General features: G+C 36.3%; 1 protein-coding gene across 16 annotated transcripts in view; it reads right to left on the bottom strand.

Moving 5' to 3' along the window:
- PPP1R9A (protein phosphatase 1 regulatory subunit 9A) overlaps nucleotides 1-17,154 on the bottom strand; it is a 324,540-nt gene that overhangs the window by 29,251 nt on the left and 278,135 nt on the right. For 13 of the 16 annotated variants that reach the window (XM_053897845.1, XM_019443360.2, XM_053897839.1 and 10 more), the window contains 2 exons: nucleotides 8,079-8,236; nucleotides 7,276-7,573 (listed from right to left, as the gene is read on the bottom strand). In XM_053897845.1, coding sequence (XP_053753820.1) covers nucleotides 7,276-7,573; nucleotides 8,079-8,236 — 456 coding nt within the window. The remainder of the gene's footprint in view (nucleotides 1-7,275; nucleotides 7,574-8,078; nucleotides 8,237-17,154) is intronic. The other 3 variants (XM_053897840.1, XM_053897842.1, XM_053897844.1) reach the window with 1 other exon arrangement.

Raw genomic sequence — 17,154 nt, 5'->3', positions numbered from 1 at the left:
AGTATACTAAGAGTCCACTAAAGGAGGTGAGATTTAGTCTGGGTTTGAAGAAGAACACAATTTCTCAGGATTAGAGAGTTACGTAAGAATGTAGACCTGAGGTCTTGCCGAACCTCATTCTAGTTCTTTTTCTGATGAGCCAATGAGTTGTAAGAACCTCACATGTGAACACACACACACACACACACACACACACACACACACACACACGGAGGGAAATTGGATTAACCATACCTAAATAGATTAGTCTTATATTGCAAGGGACTTAAGAATTTTACAGAATGTTATTCCTCAAATTGGATTTTGAGGACAACAAAGGTAGATCCCACTCTGATAATCCACAGTGTATCAGCCCCTGCAATGCCATAACATTTTAATGATACTGAGGTCCGTTTCTTGGGAAGTGGGGAGGGAAAGTCCTGGAGGGACACAAAAATGCTTAAGTAACAGTGGCGCTACGGTGAAATAGGCCATTCATCAGTCAGCCCAGTCTAATGAGCATATTCCGTATACACATCCAGTTAACTTTACTCTCATTTTATGCTCACTGAGCAACTTTCTGATTTATGAACCTACCAAGCAGGGGAGAGAGAACAGAACATATGAATAATGTTGGTTATTATGTCAGCTATACCTCCCAAAGTAAATCAGAAAATTAGTATTCTGGTCTAGAAATAAGTGTTTTCTAAGCTAGAACAGCGAGAATCAGTCACTCTGAACTTGATTAAATCTGAATGTGTTATTAAGTTTCTGGACTTAGAACGCTGAAGACTAGACCTTTGACTTTCAAGGTACCAACTGGTAATAGGCTGAGAGTCAGCTGACTGATGGCCTCTTTGACATCTTTCCAGGTATAACAGAGCCTGAGAGGGGAAGGCAGGAGAGAATAGGGCCTTCCCAGTCACCGAAGGTGGCGATTGTGGGGTGTCAGAGACAGGATCTGTCATAACACAAACTAACAATAAGATCGCTATCTCTCTATCTCTATCTTTATCTCTATCTCTATCTCTATCTCTATCTCGTCTGCAAACTCCTTGAGGGAAAAGATGGAATCTTGTTAATTATTGTATATTCAGCCGTTAGCACAATGCCTGACACAGAGTAGCTGCTCAATAGCTATTTGTTTAATAAACACATAAATGAATGGATGAATGTCAATGAACACAGAAGGTTGGAAATTTTTTATCAGGGGAACAAAAAAATCTGACTCACCGCTTTTATCTGCTCATAGTATCTAACAGTGGTTATTGTACTAGTAACTATTTATAAAATTACTACTTTATCAAAGTTCAATGAACTGCTTCTTCCTTGTTACGCAGAAGCACCTTCAGCTCAGGAAGGCTTCGGGGGAAGCCCAAGTACTTGGCCTCTGGAGAAGAAGCTACCCACCTCCCATCTTGTTTCCTGAGCTGAGAGCTTAATCCCAAAGAAGAGAGGGCAGCAGACCAGGGAGGCATTCGGGAAAGGATGGAATTCTCACATTTTAATCCTACATTACTGCTAGTGGACTGTGGAGCACAATCTAAATCCATGTTCTCCTCCTCCCATCTGAAAGGAAACATCTGCTGAGTTCAAAGAATCATAATAAATTAGAAATAAAAGAGAGAAATAATCTAAATAATATTTAGCCACAAAAAAATTTAGGAGTCATATTTCATGTGTGAGTGATCCATACTCCCTGAGTATAATGTAAGTTCTTACAGATAACCAGTGATGTCTGATATACAGTAGACCAAAAGTATTAACCTATTGCTCCAAAATATATGCGTCTGCTGTTTTGTCTTCTTATGGTCTTCAATAACCATGGTTATTGGTCATATGGTCTATATGCAGTTTTCTAAAGAGATGGTATTGCCACAAGTGTGTATCTGTAAAAGTGCCATTATAATCCACAGTTTAAGTTAATTAGTGAGAGTTTTTGAAGTCTTTAATTATTTTGAAAGTAGGCCAAAATCACCATGCAAGCCCTCCACCAACTTGAGAACTACCTTTGATGATGAATTAGCAGGATCGACCTATTTTCTTTTGCCTCTACTGGTATTTTTTTACTTTCTAAGTACTCCATTTTTTTACCCCAAAACTTCTAGAAGAGCTGTGCTTAGGACTAGTCTGTGGAAGATAATTCTAGCAATCGATAGGTTCAGGAAAGGAAACCAAGGAGGAAAATATCAGGAATAAAGCTCTGGTGCTTACCAAGAGTTGTAACAGATTGAGCCTCCCAAATCAAATGTATTTCTATGTTCATGATGTATTTTTAGAAAGATTACAATTTTTGATTTGGGAGAGACAGATGAGTATGCACTTTTCAAAAACGTGGTGATGTACAATGATACCTGCAATGTATCCCACACCACGGCTGACATTGGTTGGTGGAATTCTTTAAAAGTTTTGGCAATCCGATGGGTATTTAATTTAAATGATCATTTCTCTGATCATCTTTTTCTATAAGTCATGTGAATTTTCTCTTCAAGAAACTATTTCTTTTGCCTATTTTTGAACTTTCAAGAACTCTTTGAAGGTAACTGTGTATTAACGTCTATCAATTAACTTTCTATATGGGATCTTTTATTATGCATATTGACTACTGTAACCAAGAATATTTATAATATAGTTGTGGAGTATAAAGAAAAACCAATTAAAAAACACTCATTTCATTTATTCCCCCCCGCCACCTAGTTTATACTTATGAATTATGTCCTTCAGTTCCTGGACACTCCCCGCCAATTAACTGACTTTGTCATTCCCACTTATAACCTCCACATTTTGTTAATATCTCTAAGTAATCCACTAATTTTTTTTAGCATTATAGAAATAAAATCATAGGTATTCTGTAATACCTATGGTATTAGGTCCCTTGCAATATAAGACCTTGCAATATAATACCTATGGTATTTGGTTTATCCTCTCAATGTCTTGTTCCAGAGATTCAGCCCTGGTATTATGTTTCAGTGTGGTTTATTCAAATTTTCCTTGCTGCACAGATTCATCATATGAATATACTATAGTTCATTTAACTTTTGTTACTAGTGATTATTCCAGTACTTACCAGTTTTCAGGTTTTCTCAGGTTTTGTTATCACACAGTAGGGCTGCTCTGAATACTCTTGTACATGATTCTTAGTAGGCAAGTGTAGGCTATATAAACCCTGGCTGGGTCATAGGGCATGCACATTTTCAACTTTACTAGGTAAATGCCAAATGGTTTCCAAAGAGCTTGCCTCAGTTTACATTCCACCAGCACTATTTAGTCTCTGGTTGTTTCACATATTTTCCAGTATTTGGTAACATCAGACTTTTAATATTTATGGCAAACTGGTGGGTATAAAATGGTATCTCATCTGGTTTATTTCATACTTTCCTGATTACTAATACCACTGAACAACTTTCATACATATCTTGGCCTTTTGGTTTTCATTTTCTAAGAAATGCCTGTTCAGGACATTATATATTTTCTCTTGTGTTATTTCTTTCTTAGTGATTTATACAAGTTATTTATATAATCTAGATACTACTTCTACATTAGTTACACAGGGAGCAAATATCTTCTCCAATTTTGTGGGATTCTTTGTTATGTCTTTGAGAAATAGAAGTTCCTAATTTTACTATCATCTGATGTTATTAATCTTTTATATATGTTCCCCCCCTCCCTTTGTATATTGTTTAAGAAATCTTTCCCTACCCTTAAGTCACAAAAATATTCCATACAGTTTTTTTTTAAGTTTTATAGTTTGGGGGCACCTGCATGGCTCAGTTGCCATGTGTCCGACGTCTTGATCTTGGCTCAGGTCACGATCTCATGGTTCGTGGGTTCGAACTCCATGCTGGGTGCTGCACTGACAGTGCAGATCCTGTTGGGATTCTTTGTCTCCCTCTGTCTCTGCCTCTCCCTGCTCTCTCTCTCTCAAAAATAAATCAACATTTAAAAAATCTCTTTAATAGTTTTAAAGTTTGCCATTTTCCACTTATTTTCCAGTTAAGTCTTAAATCCACCTTGAATGAATTTTTTTGCAAGGTATGAGATGAGGGGGTCTAATATAATTTTTAAAAATATGGATAACCAATTGTCCCAGAAAAACTCATTAAAAACTCTATTCTTTCTCCACTGATCCACCCTTTTTTATGCAGTTTTCATAAAATAACTTCATATATATCTGAAATGTGTATCTGTGTGTAATCTGCTTCTATGCTCTTTATTCTATTCTTGAATCTGTTTGTAAACCTCTGTACAAATAATATGCATAATTAATCCTGTGGCTTTTTAATAATTCCAGGTATCAGGTAAGCCAGGATCTTCCACTTCATTCTTCTTCAAGAGTCTCAGGTATTCTGGCCTTTTTTCCTTTCTTATAAATTTAGGATCAGCTTATCACGTTCCACAAAATGTCTACTGTTCTAAATCTTTATATCAGTATAGACAAAAATGACCTATCTTTCTGCCACTCAATTTTTTTTTCAAAAGATAAAAAGTTTTTAGAGTGGATAAATGTATATCCACCATATATCCTCCAATCTCCATTTACTACACATTGCTTTATCAGATAGCCTCCAGTCATCCATTAATCCATTAATTTTCAAATGCATTTCAAGGTAAGTTGAAGACACTTCAACCTTACACACATCAAGGTGCTGATTTTGTATATTTATTTTATATCTGGCCACTTAATCTTCTAGATGCATATTCATATAATCTTCAAATAAAGATACTTTTATTTTCTCTGTTGCAATTTTATACTGATTATTTGATGTTCTGTTCTTCCTGCAACTAGAAAATTCTCAAAAACAGACTTGAAAATCGTGATGATGGTTGGCACTCATGTCTTATTCCTAACTTTTGTGCAAATGATTTAAGATTCACTCTTTAGTGACTGATCACTGGTAAGTAACCAATCATATTCAGAAATGTTTTTCTAATTCCATTTTTACTGTAACAAGTTTTTACTGAAAATGTCTGACGAATTACATCAAATTCTTCTCAACTTCTATTAATGTTATAACACTTTACCTTTCCTTTGTTGTATGATGATTTACAGTTAGATCTTCTAATGTTTAAATATTCTTACATTTTCAGAATCAATGCTACCTGATTGTGGAAATATAATTAACTTGCACTCCTATATTCAATTGATTAGCATCATATTTAAAATGAATCAACATGCATAAGATTTCCTTTTTCCACACAGTCTTTACTGGTTTTTAGGACTCCAGCTATTTAAATAAATGAAAAACACCCTACCTGGAATAACATAGCATCAAATAGAGCCTACGTTTTTTTTTTTTTATAGGTTAAGTAGAATTCAGTTATAAAACCACCTGGGTCTGGTGACTTTCTAAATGGAAACTTTTGTGAAAACATATTTCATATTTCTGTGACTATTAGTTTATCCAAGTTTTCTTCTTAGACCAATTGGAATAGACCAATTTTGTAGGAAACTCCATTTCCTCTAGATTTTTCTTTAAAAAAATTTTTTTTAATGTTTATTTATTTTTGAGAGAGAGACAGAGCATGAGCGGGGTAGGGGCAGAGAGAGAGGGAGACACAGAACCCAAAACAGCTCCAGGCTCTGAGCTGTCAGCACAGAGCCCTACGTAGGGCTAGAACCTGCAAACCTTGAGATCATGACCTCAGCTGAAGTCAGGCACTGAACCAACTGAGCCACCCAGGTGCCCCTCTCTAGATTTTTAAATGTACTGAGTTTGCATACTACCTTTAAAAAATAATTTTTAAAATCTTTGTATCTCCTTTCTTTTTTCCAATGCTATTTTGTTTGTCTGTCTATATTTTTCTTAATGTGTCATTCCAAAGGACTATTTACCTTTAGCTGGAATAATTTACACTTGTACTATATTTTTGTGGGGAGAGGGGGGGTTAAGAATAGGCTTTTCATTTCAATAAAAATTAAATTCTGCTTATATCTTTTACCCTCTCCTTTCTTTTTCTGTTTTTTGGTTGCTCTGTTCCTATTATTTTGAATATTTATTTTATTTATTTTCAGTCTTTATTTTTAATAATAAAGGAGTTTAAAGCTATACATCTTTCTCTGAATACAATATACTCTGACTACCAATTCAACTTTCGAAAATGTACTCTACAGAAATAAAAGCATCAGTATACAAGAATATACGGGTGCTTGTTATAACTTTTTTTTACAGTGGTAAGCAAACAAGTAAATATACAAAAAGAAATCTTCCAGAATACAGCCTAAATGTCCATCAATATTAAAATGGTTGCCTCAGTTATATTATAGGCTCACTACAGAAAATTCTCTTGTCATTTAAATTTGTGTATGTTGCACTAGGCTGATGTTCTGAAAATACTATTATATGTAAAATAAAACTGCAGTCATGTGACTTGTATGATTCATTTTTGTGAACAAAAGCATACAAAACAAAATGCAAACATACCAAAAAGTGCTTTTGTTTTTATATCTACATACACACACACACACACACACACACACACACACACACACACACATATATACATAATATATACTTATGTTTATTTCTGATGTGAAAGATAATATGACCAAATTTACTTGGTTACTGTAAAGGGGCACATCAGACACAGTAGGAAAAGAATGAACCTATTCTTTATACATCTCTGCATCATGTAACTTGTTTAACGAGAATTCATTACTTCTACTTCTATAAATTAAAACAACAAACGTCTATTGGTATGACTGAAATTTTGGTGTTAATTCTAGGAGCCTATTTTAAAATTTAATTGATTAATCGCCGTCCATTATACCTTTCCTGTCATAATTTTTGCAATATAAATCACTACTGTGGAGATTTCTTCTAAATAAAAACCAATTAATGGCTTAAAACCTATAACTGCTTTCAGCTTCATATATCTATGTACATATGTATATGTGTATGTATATATATTTTTATATGTGTTACATATATATTTTTACATATATATTACATACACATATATTTTTTTCCAGTGTATGTTAATGTTTATTGAAACTCCAGGCTGCTATTCTACAAAATCTCTATCAGGCTTCCTGAAGAATTTCCTTCAATAATAAACTTATGGAGAGCTGTAGAAGTAAAAACACTAACCAGGCAGGAAAAAAAAAAAAATAAGTAAGTAAATAAATAAACAAATAGGAGAGCCATGTGCTCTTATCCCACAACAGCAATATTAATTATTAGCTGTAAGAAGACAAAGGGCTTATGACTATGAGAAAAAAAGCCATCCTTATACTGCACAAATCAAGGTGTTAGTTAAGTCAGACAAAAGCAAAAACAACAAAAAAATCAACAGTACCTTTCTCTTGTGATATTTGCTTGGCTGTGGCTTGATGGTGGCAAGGAGATTCTTCCGTATCATGATCAGATTTTGAAGGAGAGGAGAGTGAAGTGTCTCCCCACGTAGAGGAGGAAGGCTCCTGTTCTGGGTGCAGCGGTCCTCCTTGAAATTCAGTTATGTGGTCAGACGAGAAGGGCACATTGCCTGCCACTGGAGTGAGGGATGGAGCACCAGAATCTGATTCTGGAGAAGTTCTCAAACCCTTGGGCAGAAGTGATTTGGTAATGTGCGTGTGGTTATAGAAACTGTTTGAAGGCTGTTGGTATAAGAGATTATAAAGGAGGTTATGCCGCTGAACATCAGCTCCATGTAATACTTACTTTGAAATCAGACCAAACATTTTTAGTAAATTCCTTGAAAACCAATGTTTGTTGGTTGGTTTACAGATGAGACTGCATAGTTTACAACAATTCATCACATTACCATTGTGGCTAACACAGATCCTGAGACATACAGAAACAGTTACTTGTACATTATTTCCCACTAGGTGAAACCAACAGCTGAATATAAAAGCACCATCACGAATATGACAAAATGGGTAATGCCCTTGGGGTAGTTCATTGAATGAGTACAGACAGAATTTGAATTACAACAATATAACGAGTTGAGTAAGAATTTAGGAGACAAAGCAGTGAACTATTCCAGCTGTTTCCATCTAGGGCATAGAATCTGGTTGCAGAAAAATCATTACCTTCAATAAGCTGTAGGAACAAGGATACAGCTCAGCACTGCAAAGTCAGAAATTGGTCAAAGGTGCTCACCTTTCGTTCCAGACTGTCTTCCCCATCTGTTGAACTGACACTATCATAGAGTCGTGTCCTAGAGGGCCTCTGGCGTCTGTTCTTCACAGAGAGCTGGGCTCGGGTTTTCAGTGCTTTTGAATCCAGGCGCTCTGTTTCAGGGACTGCCTCATTCAAGTCTAAGAGAATAATATTGCAAAATAACCAGTGAGGGGAACCTTTGGACAGGATTGACAAAGAGACCACAGACGCTGATAACAAAATCTCAAGGTAATCAATAATACTAGGCAAAATATAGGTGACAACCATGCCGGCCTGATACCCTGCAGGTAAGAAATAAATCAGTGAGGTATTGGAGAAATGTACAAAGCATAATGGAAGAAACAAACACCAAAGATGACCAAGGCAACCAAAAGATCTAACATCCAAAGAGCCAGCATGATCCTCTGTGGGCCAACTCACCACCTCTAATCTTGCTGCCTGGAGTCCAAGTCAGGACTCAAAGTTACCATCTTTTTAAATTTTAAAAAATTTTTTTAATGTTTATTTATTTTTGAAAGAAAGAGAGGACAGAGCATGAACAGGGGAGGGGCAGCGAGGGAGCGAGACAGAATCTGAAACAGGCTGCCATCACAGAGCCCAACGCAGGGCCCGAACTCACAAACCGTGAGATCATGACCTTAGCCAAAGTAGGACGCCCAACCGACTGAGCCACCCAGGTGCCCTTCAAAGTCACCATTATAAAGGGGAGGAGGAAATGTCACCCATCCATCGATCTATGTAGGCACTGGCTGAGGAAAAACTCTTCTCTGGTTGAATTTATCTGGAATGTTATTGCTCCTTAGAAATAATGTAGTTTGCTCATCCATCCTTTTTTATCTTTTTAGAGTGGCAGTCATTAAATGAAGTCATAATGTTCACAGAATTAATAATTAAGTGCTTCTGGATTTAAACTATTAAAAATAAAGCAAATAACTGAGTTGTAGAAAATTAATATGTACTGGAATTAATGGAATAACACAGTTTCTTACAATAGCATTACCTGAGGCAACTCCTTTTCATAGTACTAGCATGAAGGTGTACTCTAAATATATTATAAGACCAAAACAAGGAAGCATCTCAGGATATACCTCTCTTACATGTGGAATTTAGCATCTAGCATATGGTTCTAACAAATAATATTAAACCTATTTTTCCTAGGAGATACATCCTTTGAATGACAATATTTACAGAAGGTTCTGACTTTTCATTTCCTGTATTTGAAAGAAAAGTGAATATTCAGAAAAGTCAGATCATTCAGGTATATATAAAGGACAGCTAAATATTTTCTAATTAGTAGTCTATTGTTTACATGTCAATGAAGAAAAAATAATCTCCTTGATCACTTTAATTTCTTGCTTTCAATAGAATCTAAACTTGCAGCTGCTGATTAAGAGTTCATTAGTTGTGATAATTGGGAGATAATCAACCTTACAAGCTCTTGTTTACATATAAAACATGGAAACACCACCCAGATGAAAGCAACAATATAATTAGATATATCGGCGTACAAGCACGTTTCACAGTTTATCTATCTCATATTTGGACTGTACCTTCTATGACAACAAAGCACAGTCACACACACCAGCTCATGTGTTCTTCACAACAGCCCTACACAAAAGAGCAGCCGAGGATGTTTATTTTGTCCTCTCCTGTAGTTGAGAGACCTTGAGTAACTTGCCCTCTTCTGCGTGGCTAGTTGATGGATGAGCAGCCAAGATTTTTCTAGTTTTTTGACCCCCAGGCTACTACCCTGTGCCCTCCAAATTCAGCTAGTGTTGAACAAGCTACGAGAAAAAGATTTTATTTAATGTTCAGTGTTTTGGGATTGTAAAATCACATAAAACATGACTAATCTAGGAAATTCATTTCTCCAATTGGCTACATATGAAATATTATTATTAATCTTCCACATATGTGTTAAGAAAGCATAAAAAGGAGAACATGTTGAAAGCTAAGGAAAAAATCGTTTCTCAGATGATTTATTTGGTTGGTTTAATAATAGCTTTAGTTACTTGGTGACAAGAAGACCCAAGGAGGAAGCTCATTCTAAATGTAAAATGGCTGTAAAATGGCTCCCTCTGCAATAGAATCCTGGCCCGGGAACACCCAACATAGCACCCACCATCTAGGACTGCAATAGCTGCCCCATCGGTAGGTACTGAACAAAGAAAGTAAGGGAACATGAAAGCTACTTAGCAGGGTTTAGAGTGTAGAGAATTTATTCTGGGGCTTCTGGCTCCTTTACTATTCAGCAATTTGCCTGGTACTGGTATCAGACAACTCCCAGATAGCAATCTGGAATATCTGCTTTAATGTCAGCACTGACTAGGTGCAAACTATTGGAATTACATCTGTTAAAGTTAGCTGGAAAAACCGTGCCTTATGTCCATTATCCAAGTGGCCAACAAACACCTGCATCCAATTAATTTTTGAGGACCTGAAAACAAAGGTCTTGGGGTCACTTTATAACAGTGATTCATGAATTACAAATCAGCAATTTATATTTCATTCTAAGCACACATTTTTTTGAAGTAAAGAATCAGAAAAAATGGGACGGAATGGAGAACTTTCACTTCAATAGCTTTTATGCCAGCAGAAAGCTGGAGAGAAAGTGGTCGAGAGGAAGCAACTACTAAAGACATCACTAACATCCCCCTTAAGAGTATTAGAAGAGGTATGTGGAACAGAAGGAAAATGTGTACAGGACTTATGTGGCTGGGTAACTAGAAGCTAGCTTTGGCTACCATGTCATATAAGAACCAGAATATTACAACTCAGAAGAAACTTAGGGATTCTAGCCCAGTCTTCTTTCCCAGATCAGAAATCCAGGTTCAAAGGTTACTAACTTGTTTACTAACTGCATCACACAATTAATCTGTGGAAGAGACTGGATAGAGCTCAGCCCTCAGAAGCCTCTCCTCCTTCTGGAAGGTCACTTTCCAGTCTGAAAGTAAACTTCACAAGTAATCTTTTGCCTTCATCGAATTGTTTAGTCTTGCTTTATGTTCCAAACAAAAATATAAGTCAGGGGCTAACTCTGCGAATTTCCATAAGTATATAATATTGAAGGAAGAAAAAAACCCTGAGGGATTTTATTTGGCTTTGTATATATCCAAGGAATAAAATTCTTACATCAAAAAATTAGCTGTCAGTTTTGCAGATGGCGCCGTGGCCAAAGAAATCCAACTGGTTCAACGTTTTCTAAGTTACACGCTCCTGAATGCAAGGGCTTAGGTGGCTGCATTCTATCGCGGTTTTTCACTCTCTGCAGAGACCTTAATCAATAACGTAACACTGCTTTTATAATGCCAAGACCCTGGGTCCTTCCTCTACCTCTTCTCTCTAATCTATCGAGTTCTACTGTCCATAAGAATCAGAGGAAAATTTCCTTTTCATCTCTCTTTTTCTCTCTATTCTTTTTTCAGATCCTCTAGTCTCTTAAAAAAATAGCCTATCTCTGACTCAAATGCAGCTAGAAATACAAAAAAGAGCAAACTCAAATGGATTAATAAATATAGACAAATACAGACAAGATACGAAGAGGTTAACCATAAAGCTTGGGTAGGACTCCACCTGAATATACCTGCATTTTAAGACTAGTTTCAATATTGCTTCAAATTGGATTCTTTAAAAAGATTTAATGGATTTGATTATGATTTTAGCAGCTGTTATGAAAAATGTTCTGTGAAATTAGGATGTTATACATCATATTACACAGTGATTGGTTCCCTACAGTAATGCCATGAGTCATTCAGTTTTTTTCACTAGATTGACGTTATTTTTGACGTAAATGGAATGCTGCCCACAGATCAGATATAGATGGCAAGAGAAGGAGGGGAACGGAGCAGCCCGATGATAGGGTCTGCTCTGCAGTCTTACGTGCATTCTTCTCCTCAAAAAAAGAGCTACCTTTGACTATCACACATAACGCTATTATCAGCTACAACGCTGAACATCATGAAACACTTGGTGGCATTTTAAAACTTGAATGGTATATGCATATCACTCACAGTCACTGCAAGATCGTAAAAGATGGGCCCATGGGGCTTGAGGTTGATCCATACTGCATTCAGAGGTAGGTTTATGTGTCTCAGGTGCTGTGCAACAGTTACCATGAGAGTGATCTGGAGTTAGTCTTCTTTGAACAGAATCCAGAACCGTGGCTCTCTGGCACCGAATTGGGCAATTTCCCTAACCTCTCTGTCCCTCAGAATCCCAAAGTGCAAAATGGGCATGATAATAACATAACAATAATAATTGCGTTGTTACGAGAACTAAACGCATTAATAGATATGCCAGTGCTTGGAAGAGGGACTGCTACATAAACACTCAATAAATGTATTTTACTGGCGTGGAAAGGCTAGCAAGATATTCTTACATGACTAAAGCAAGTTGTAGAACAATATGTACATTCATATTAAGTACTTTAAACAGAACAACATAAAATAATTTTCCAATGGTAAATATATGCATATGATTTAACAGAAAAAGAAGTGTTAAAATACACTTCATACTGATGATGGTGGTTACCTCCAAAGAAGGTGTCAGATTTGGAGAGCCTGGTCAATACGTAATTTAATCTTATTTGTAAATGTTAAAATGTTTGGTATCATATGTATTTTTTGCATTTATATATTACTTACACATTTAAAATTAGTAAAAAAAACTCACATTCATTTTTTATAGACATCTTAATTCCATTCTAATTTTTTTTAAGTTTATTTGTTTATTTTGAGAGAGGGCAAGAGAATGTGAGTGGGCTAGGGGCAGAGAGAGGAGGCAGAGAGAATCCCAAGCAGGCTCCCTGTTGTCAACACAGAGCCCGATATGGGGCTCAAACTCATCAATGGTGAGACCATGACCTGAGCCAAATTCAAGAGTTGGATAACCTAACTGACTGAGCCACCCAGGTGCCCCATCTTCATTCCATTCTAATCTGAGAGCTCTAGTGTTTCAGGACCTAATATTCCCAAATGTTGTTATTAGCCCAGGAAACTGTCAAAATCCGGGTGATTATCAGCCTGCCCTGTGTGAGAAGGCTGGTCTTTCATGACATGTATGGAGACTGTTTGCCTGCATTGCTCCTTTACTAACTGCCAGATGATTTGGCCAGATGAAGACCCTGTGGCTTAGCTTCCAGTTGCTACTTTGTTTTAGTATTGCACAGGGGAAGATGTATTGAATCGGATATGGTAATTTGAGACCAAGTTACAAGACCAACTTCATCTCTTATGACAGCACTTTACTTAAGAACCCACCCATGGCCAACTCTCACCCCGGACTCTATTAATTTAGTTGCTTTCCTTATAGTTGCCTAAAAGTTGATAAATTTTACACCCCAAGTACTATTTATGAATTTTAGGAAGCTGATTTCTTCCAGTTTCAGAACAAGTAGGAGAAGATTAACGCTGTTTCTTAATCTATTAAGTAGGTCCGAGTTTACTGTTGTATCAACTGTACATTTCATTTGCTGATGTTTGAAAAATATTAAAGAATTACTTTTTTAGACAGGTCATCTGTATGACCTTTGAAACATAATAACTGAGTTATCTGTTTTAGTTTAATGCTTCTCCAGTGCAGTCTGATATCCAACTTTACCTTCTTCAGCTTATAGTTAACTTAGTTAGCTCCCTGTTCTCAAGAGGGCAGAGAAGAAGTCTAAATTCTGTTGCCCCTGACTCCTTAGTAATGCCACTAGACTGCCCATAGAGATAGTGGCTATAATTCAGAAAAACAAAACAAAACAAAGCAAAAAAAAAAAAAAAAAAAAAAAAAAAAAAAAAAAAAAAAAAGCACCACCACCAACTATGTGAGATAACCTAAATCCCATCAAATATCATCTGCAACTCTTATAAGAGTCATTGATTCCGAGACTACGAAAGGATCCAGAATTTATATTTAGGTAACAAGAAAAGGCATTCCTTTACTGTCTTAGGATTCCTTTACTGTCAAACATCTTTAGAATCCAACAGAAAAGTACTAAAATTCAAAGAATTGTAAAATTTAATCAAATGGGCAAACTGGTTGGAACTGAGGCCTTCTGTGAGTAGAACCATGAGGTCATGTGCATTAAGCTGGGTCTAGGAAGGTGGGACATGTAAATGTCCTCTTCTTGAAATTATAGCATCTTTGACATAGCAACAATAAACAAGCTTCTGTGTTCTCACAGGGTGGCCTACAAAAATCTAACCGGTTTTCTCAAAAATCTCTGGATATACTTAGTAATCCCAAGCATGCTACATAGGCAACACCTCCCCCCAATTATATATCATGATATAATAGTTTCCTTGATTAGTGTAAGAATTCAGATCTTATGCCTTTGGTAGGAAATAACCTCAATTACTTGAAATGACAGTTGTTGGCTTCCTTAATGGGAAAGTATCTTTCAACTACAGGAAGACTAATTGCGTACAGCATTAGAAGGTTTAAGAAAACTCAAAGGTTATGCTACTTGTAAGCATAATGTAACAGATGCATGAGAATTTAAGTACTTGCAAAGACTCTCAGTCACTAAGAACAGTAGTTAAAAAGGAAATCAAATGTAACAAATTTGTAAATGCAATTTAAAATGTTTATAGGTGTTTAGATAAGTTTATAAACAGAACTAAATATTATTCAAAGATCCCTTAGTGATTTGCAAACCAAATTTAAAAACTTAAAGAACTAGATTTTTGATAATGTAGCCTGAATAAATCAAACATTAATTGTAAAACCAAAATAAATATCCAAGTGACTTTTTGGATGGTCATAAGGCCTTTACTGTCATCACAAAACTCACAGGCAATAGGGTTTTCCACGTACCTACGTTCTAATATTTCTTAAGCCTCCTCATATGTCACATTTCCTGTAGGTTCTCAGACATAATTAGTGTACAGTATTGAGAGAGAAAATTATTTCATGTCCACTGGAATTCAGTCTTGACATCAGTGTCCTGCCTAAACAGAAAAAACCCTAAGGATTTAATAACTGCTGAAACAATACGGCTGGACGTTGTCCAGAGCCATACACGCAAGATAATCTTCTGGCCCTAATTCCAGAAATCTCTGTTCATTGTTTCATTTTAATTTTAAAGATGCTGTGACACCCCAATTGAGCACGTCTCCCTCTTGGCTGGTAGATGGCTTAAGTGAAATCTGTGGCCCCCCTGAACAAACCACAGGAGCCCACCAGCATGCACTGTATACATAAACCACTCGGGCAGCATATTCTTTTGCATCCTCCCATCTGGACTTCCCAGGCTGTTTTTCACAGTTATTTTTACCTCAGCATAACTATACAGTATCTTCCAGTCTGTGTGATTAGAATTTCATGGTGAACCAGAGCACTGTCTATAAAATGCAAGAAACACTTCAGGATACAACTATCTTGTCAAGTTTCCTTGAAAAGGTGCTATATCTCACATTTGAGTTAAAACTATCATGTGGCGCCTGGGTGGCTCAGTCGGTTAAGCGGCAGACTTTGGTTCAGTTCATGATCTCACAGTTCATGAGTTCGAGCTCTGCATCAGGATCTGTGCTGACAGCTCAGGGCCTGGAACCTACTTTGGATTCTGTGTGTGTGTGTGTGTGTGTGTGTGTGTGTGTGCACACGCTCTGCTCCTCCCATGCTTGCTTGCTTTGTGTCTCGAGGGGGGGGTGGGGAATGAATAAACGTTAAAAAATTAACAAAACAAAATGGCCTTTACTTCCAGAAGATCATAATCTACCCTATAGTTTAATTCCAAGCAAACAAAATTTAAAAGTCAAAATATAAAGCAGTCTGCTTTTCCTACAATGGATAGAAAACTACTAAGCTTAAGCTCTTTCTGACAAAATAACTTGTTTTCTATCAAAACAACTTCAGATATCTTCTAGTACGAATGCATACCTCACTGGATTGAAGGGTATGGTGACTTCTGTGAACTTATAGAGAGGCGGTGAGAAATAGGAACCAAGGAGAGTTGTCATTTTGCAACTGAATACCTCCTGCTGAATGCCTCCTTGATTTGGCAACAAAAGTCTTAATGACTTACACAAAGACAGATGCAAAACTTGCAAAAAACTAGACAGGCAATTTAGGTGCTTTGCTTTTTGATTAAGAGAACAGATTTTGGCTCTAATGATATGCCAGAAAACAATCAATAAGTATTGATTTCTCATTCATTTGGCTTGTTCATTAAAATTTTCCATAGTGATTTACCGGGAATGTTCACTCTTTAATTAGTGCAACTCAATAATATTTCATGGTCAAAATTATTTATCAGGGATTAAAAGTTGCTGAAAATGATTTGTTCAGGAAAAATGAAAATGATGAAAGTTTACCAAGAAATTATATCTGTATGCATGATAAAAACAAGCTTGAATCCACTCCAGAATTCTCTCCTGCTCCAATTTAGAACTAAACAATGTGACAGCATGGAATAATTACCTCATTGCTCTGTATCTAATGCTCTTGTAGAAGACACTCCTGATAATGTAGTGCAAGCATTCACTTTCCTTTTAATGACTTTCCATTTAATGAATTCTGGCTTTAATCATGCCTTTAACCTTATTTTAAAATCCTGGGTTCCAATGCTAAAAGTGAATGCTTAATGTACTCTCGGACTCTGTTAGAAAATAAATCAAATGTGGTAGGGGTCTAGCCCGGATTCATATCCACAGGTATCTGAAAAGAGCCACTAACATTGAGGGCTCAGGGAAAGGCAAAAAGGACAAAGACAACATATGATTACAGCCTCAGGATAAAATGATTTCTTGGAGGAGTCCAGTGACCTTAGGAACCTCCTTATTGTTGTAAATGTCTGCTTGGTGTTGGCATTTTTCCCCCTTATTAAGCCTTAAATTTTATAAGTCCCCAAAAATCTTTTGTGGTTTTCCTCATTCTTACCTTTCAATTATGCTACTTAAAAAGTTCTCCTTTAAAATATCTTATTTACATAAAAATTATACCATATATGTAAGTCATATAGAAAAAGAAGGAAAAAGACACCCATGTTCCTCCCATCAAGCCTAAAAAGTAAAATTAGTATTTTTGAAGCCCTCTCTATGCCTCATTTCTAGTTGTAGCCCCTGTTTTT

The sequence above is a fragment of the Panthera pardus genome, unplaced genomic scaffold (genome assembly GCF_024362965.1).
Source record: "Panthera pardus isolate Hobbes unplaced genomic scaffold, ASM2436296v1 HiC_scaffold_8, whole genome shotgun sequence".
Classification (NCBI taxonomy): domain Eukaryota; kingdom Metazoa; phylum Chordata; class Mammalia; order Carnivora; family Felidae; genus Panthera; species Panthera pardus.
The sequence above is the reverse complement of the archived record's forward strand: the minus strand, read 5'-3'. Positions and strand labels throughout refer to the sequence as shown.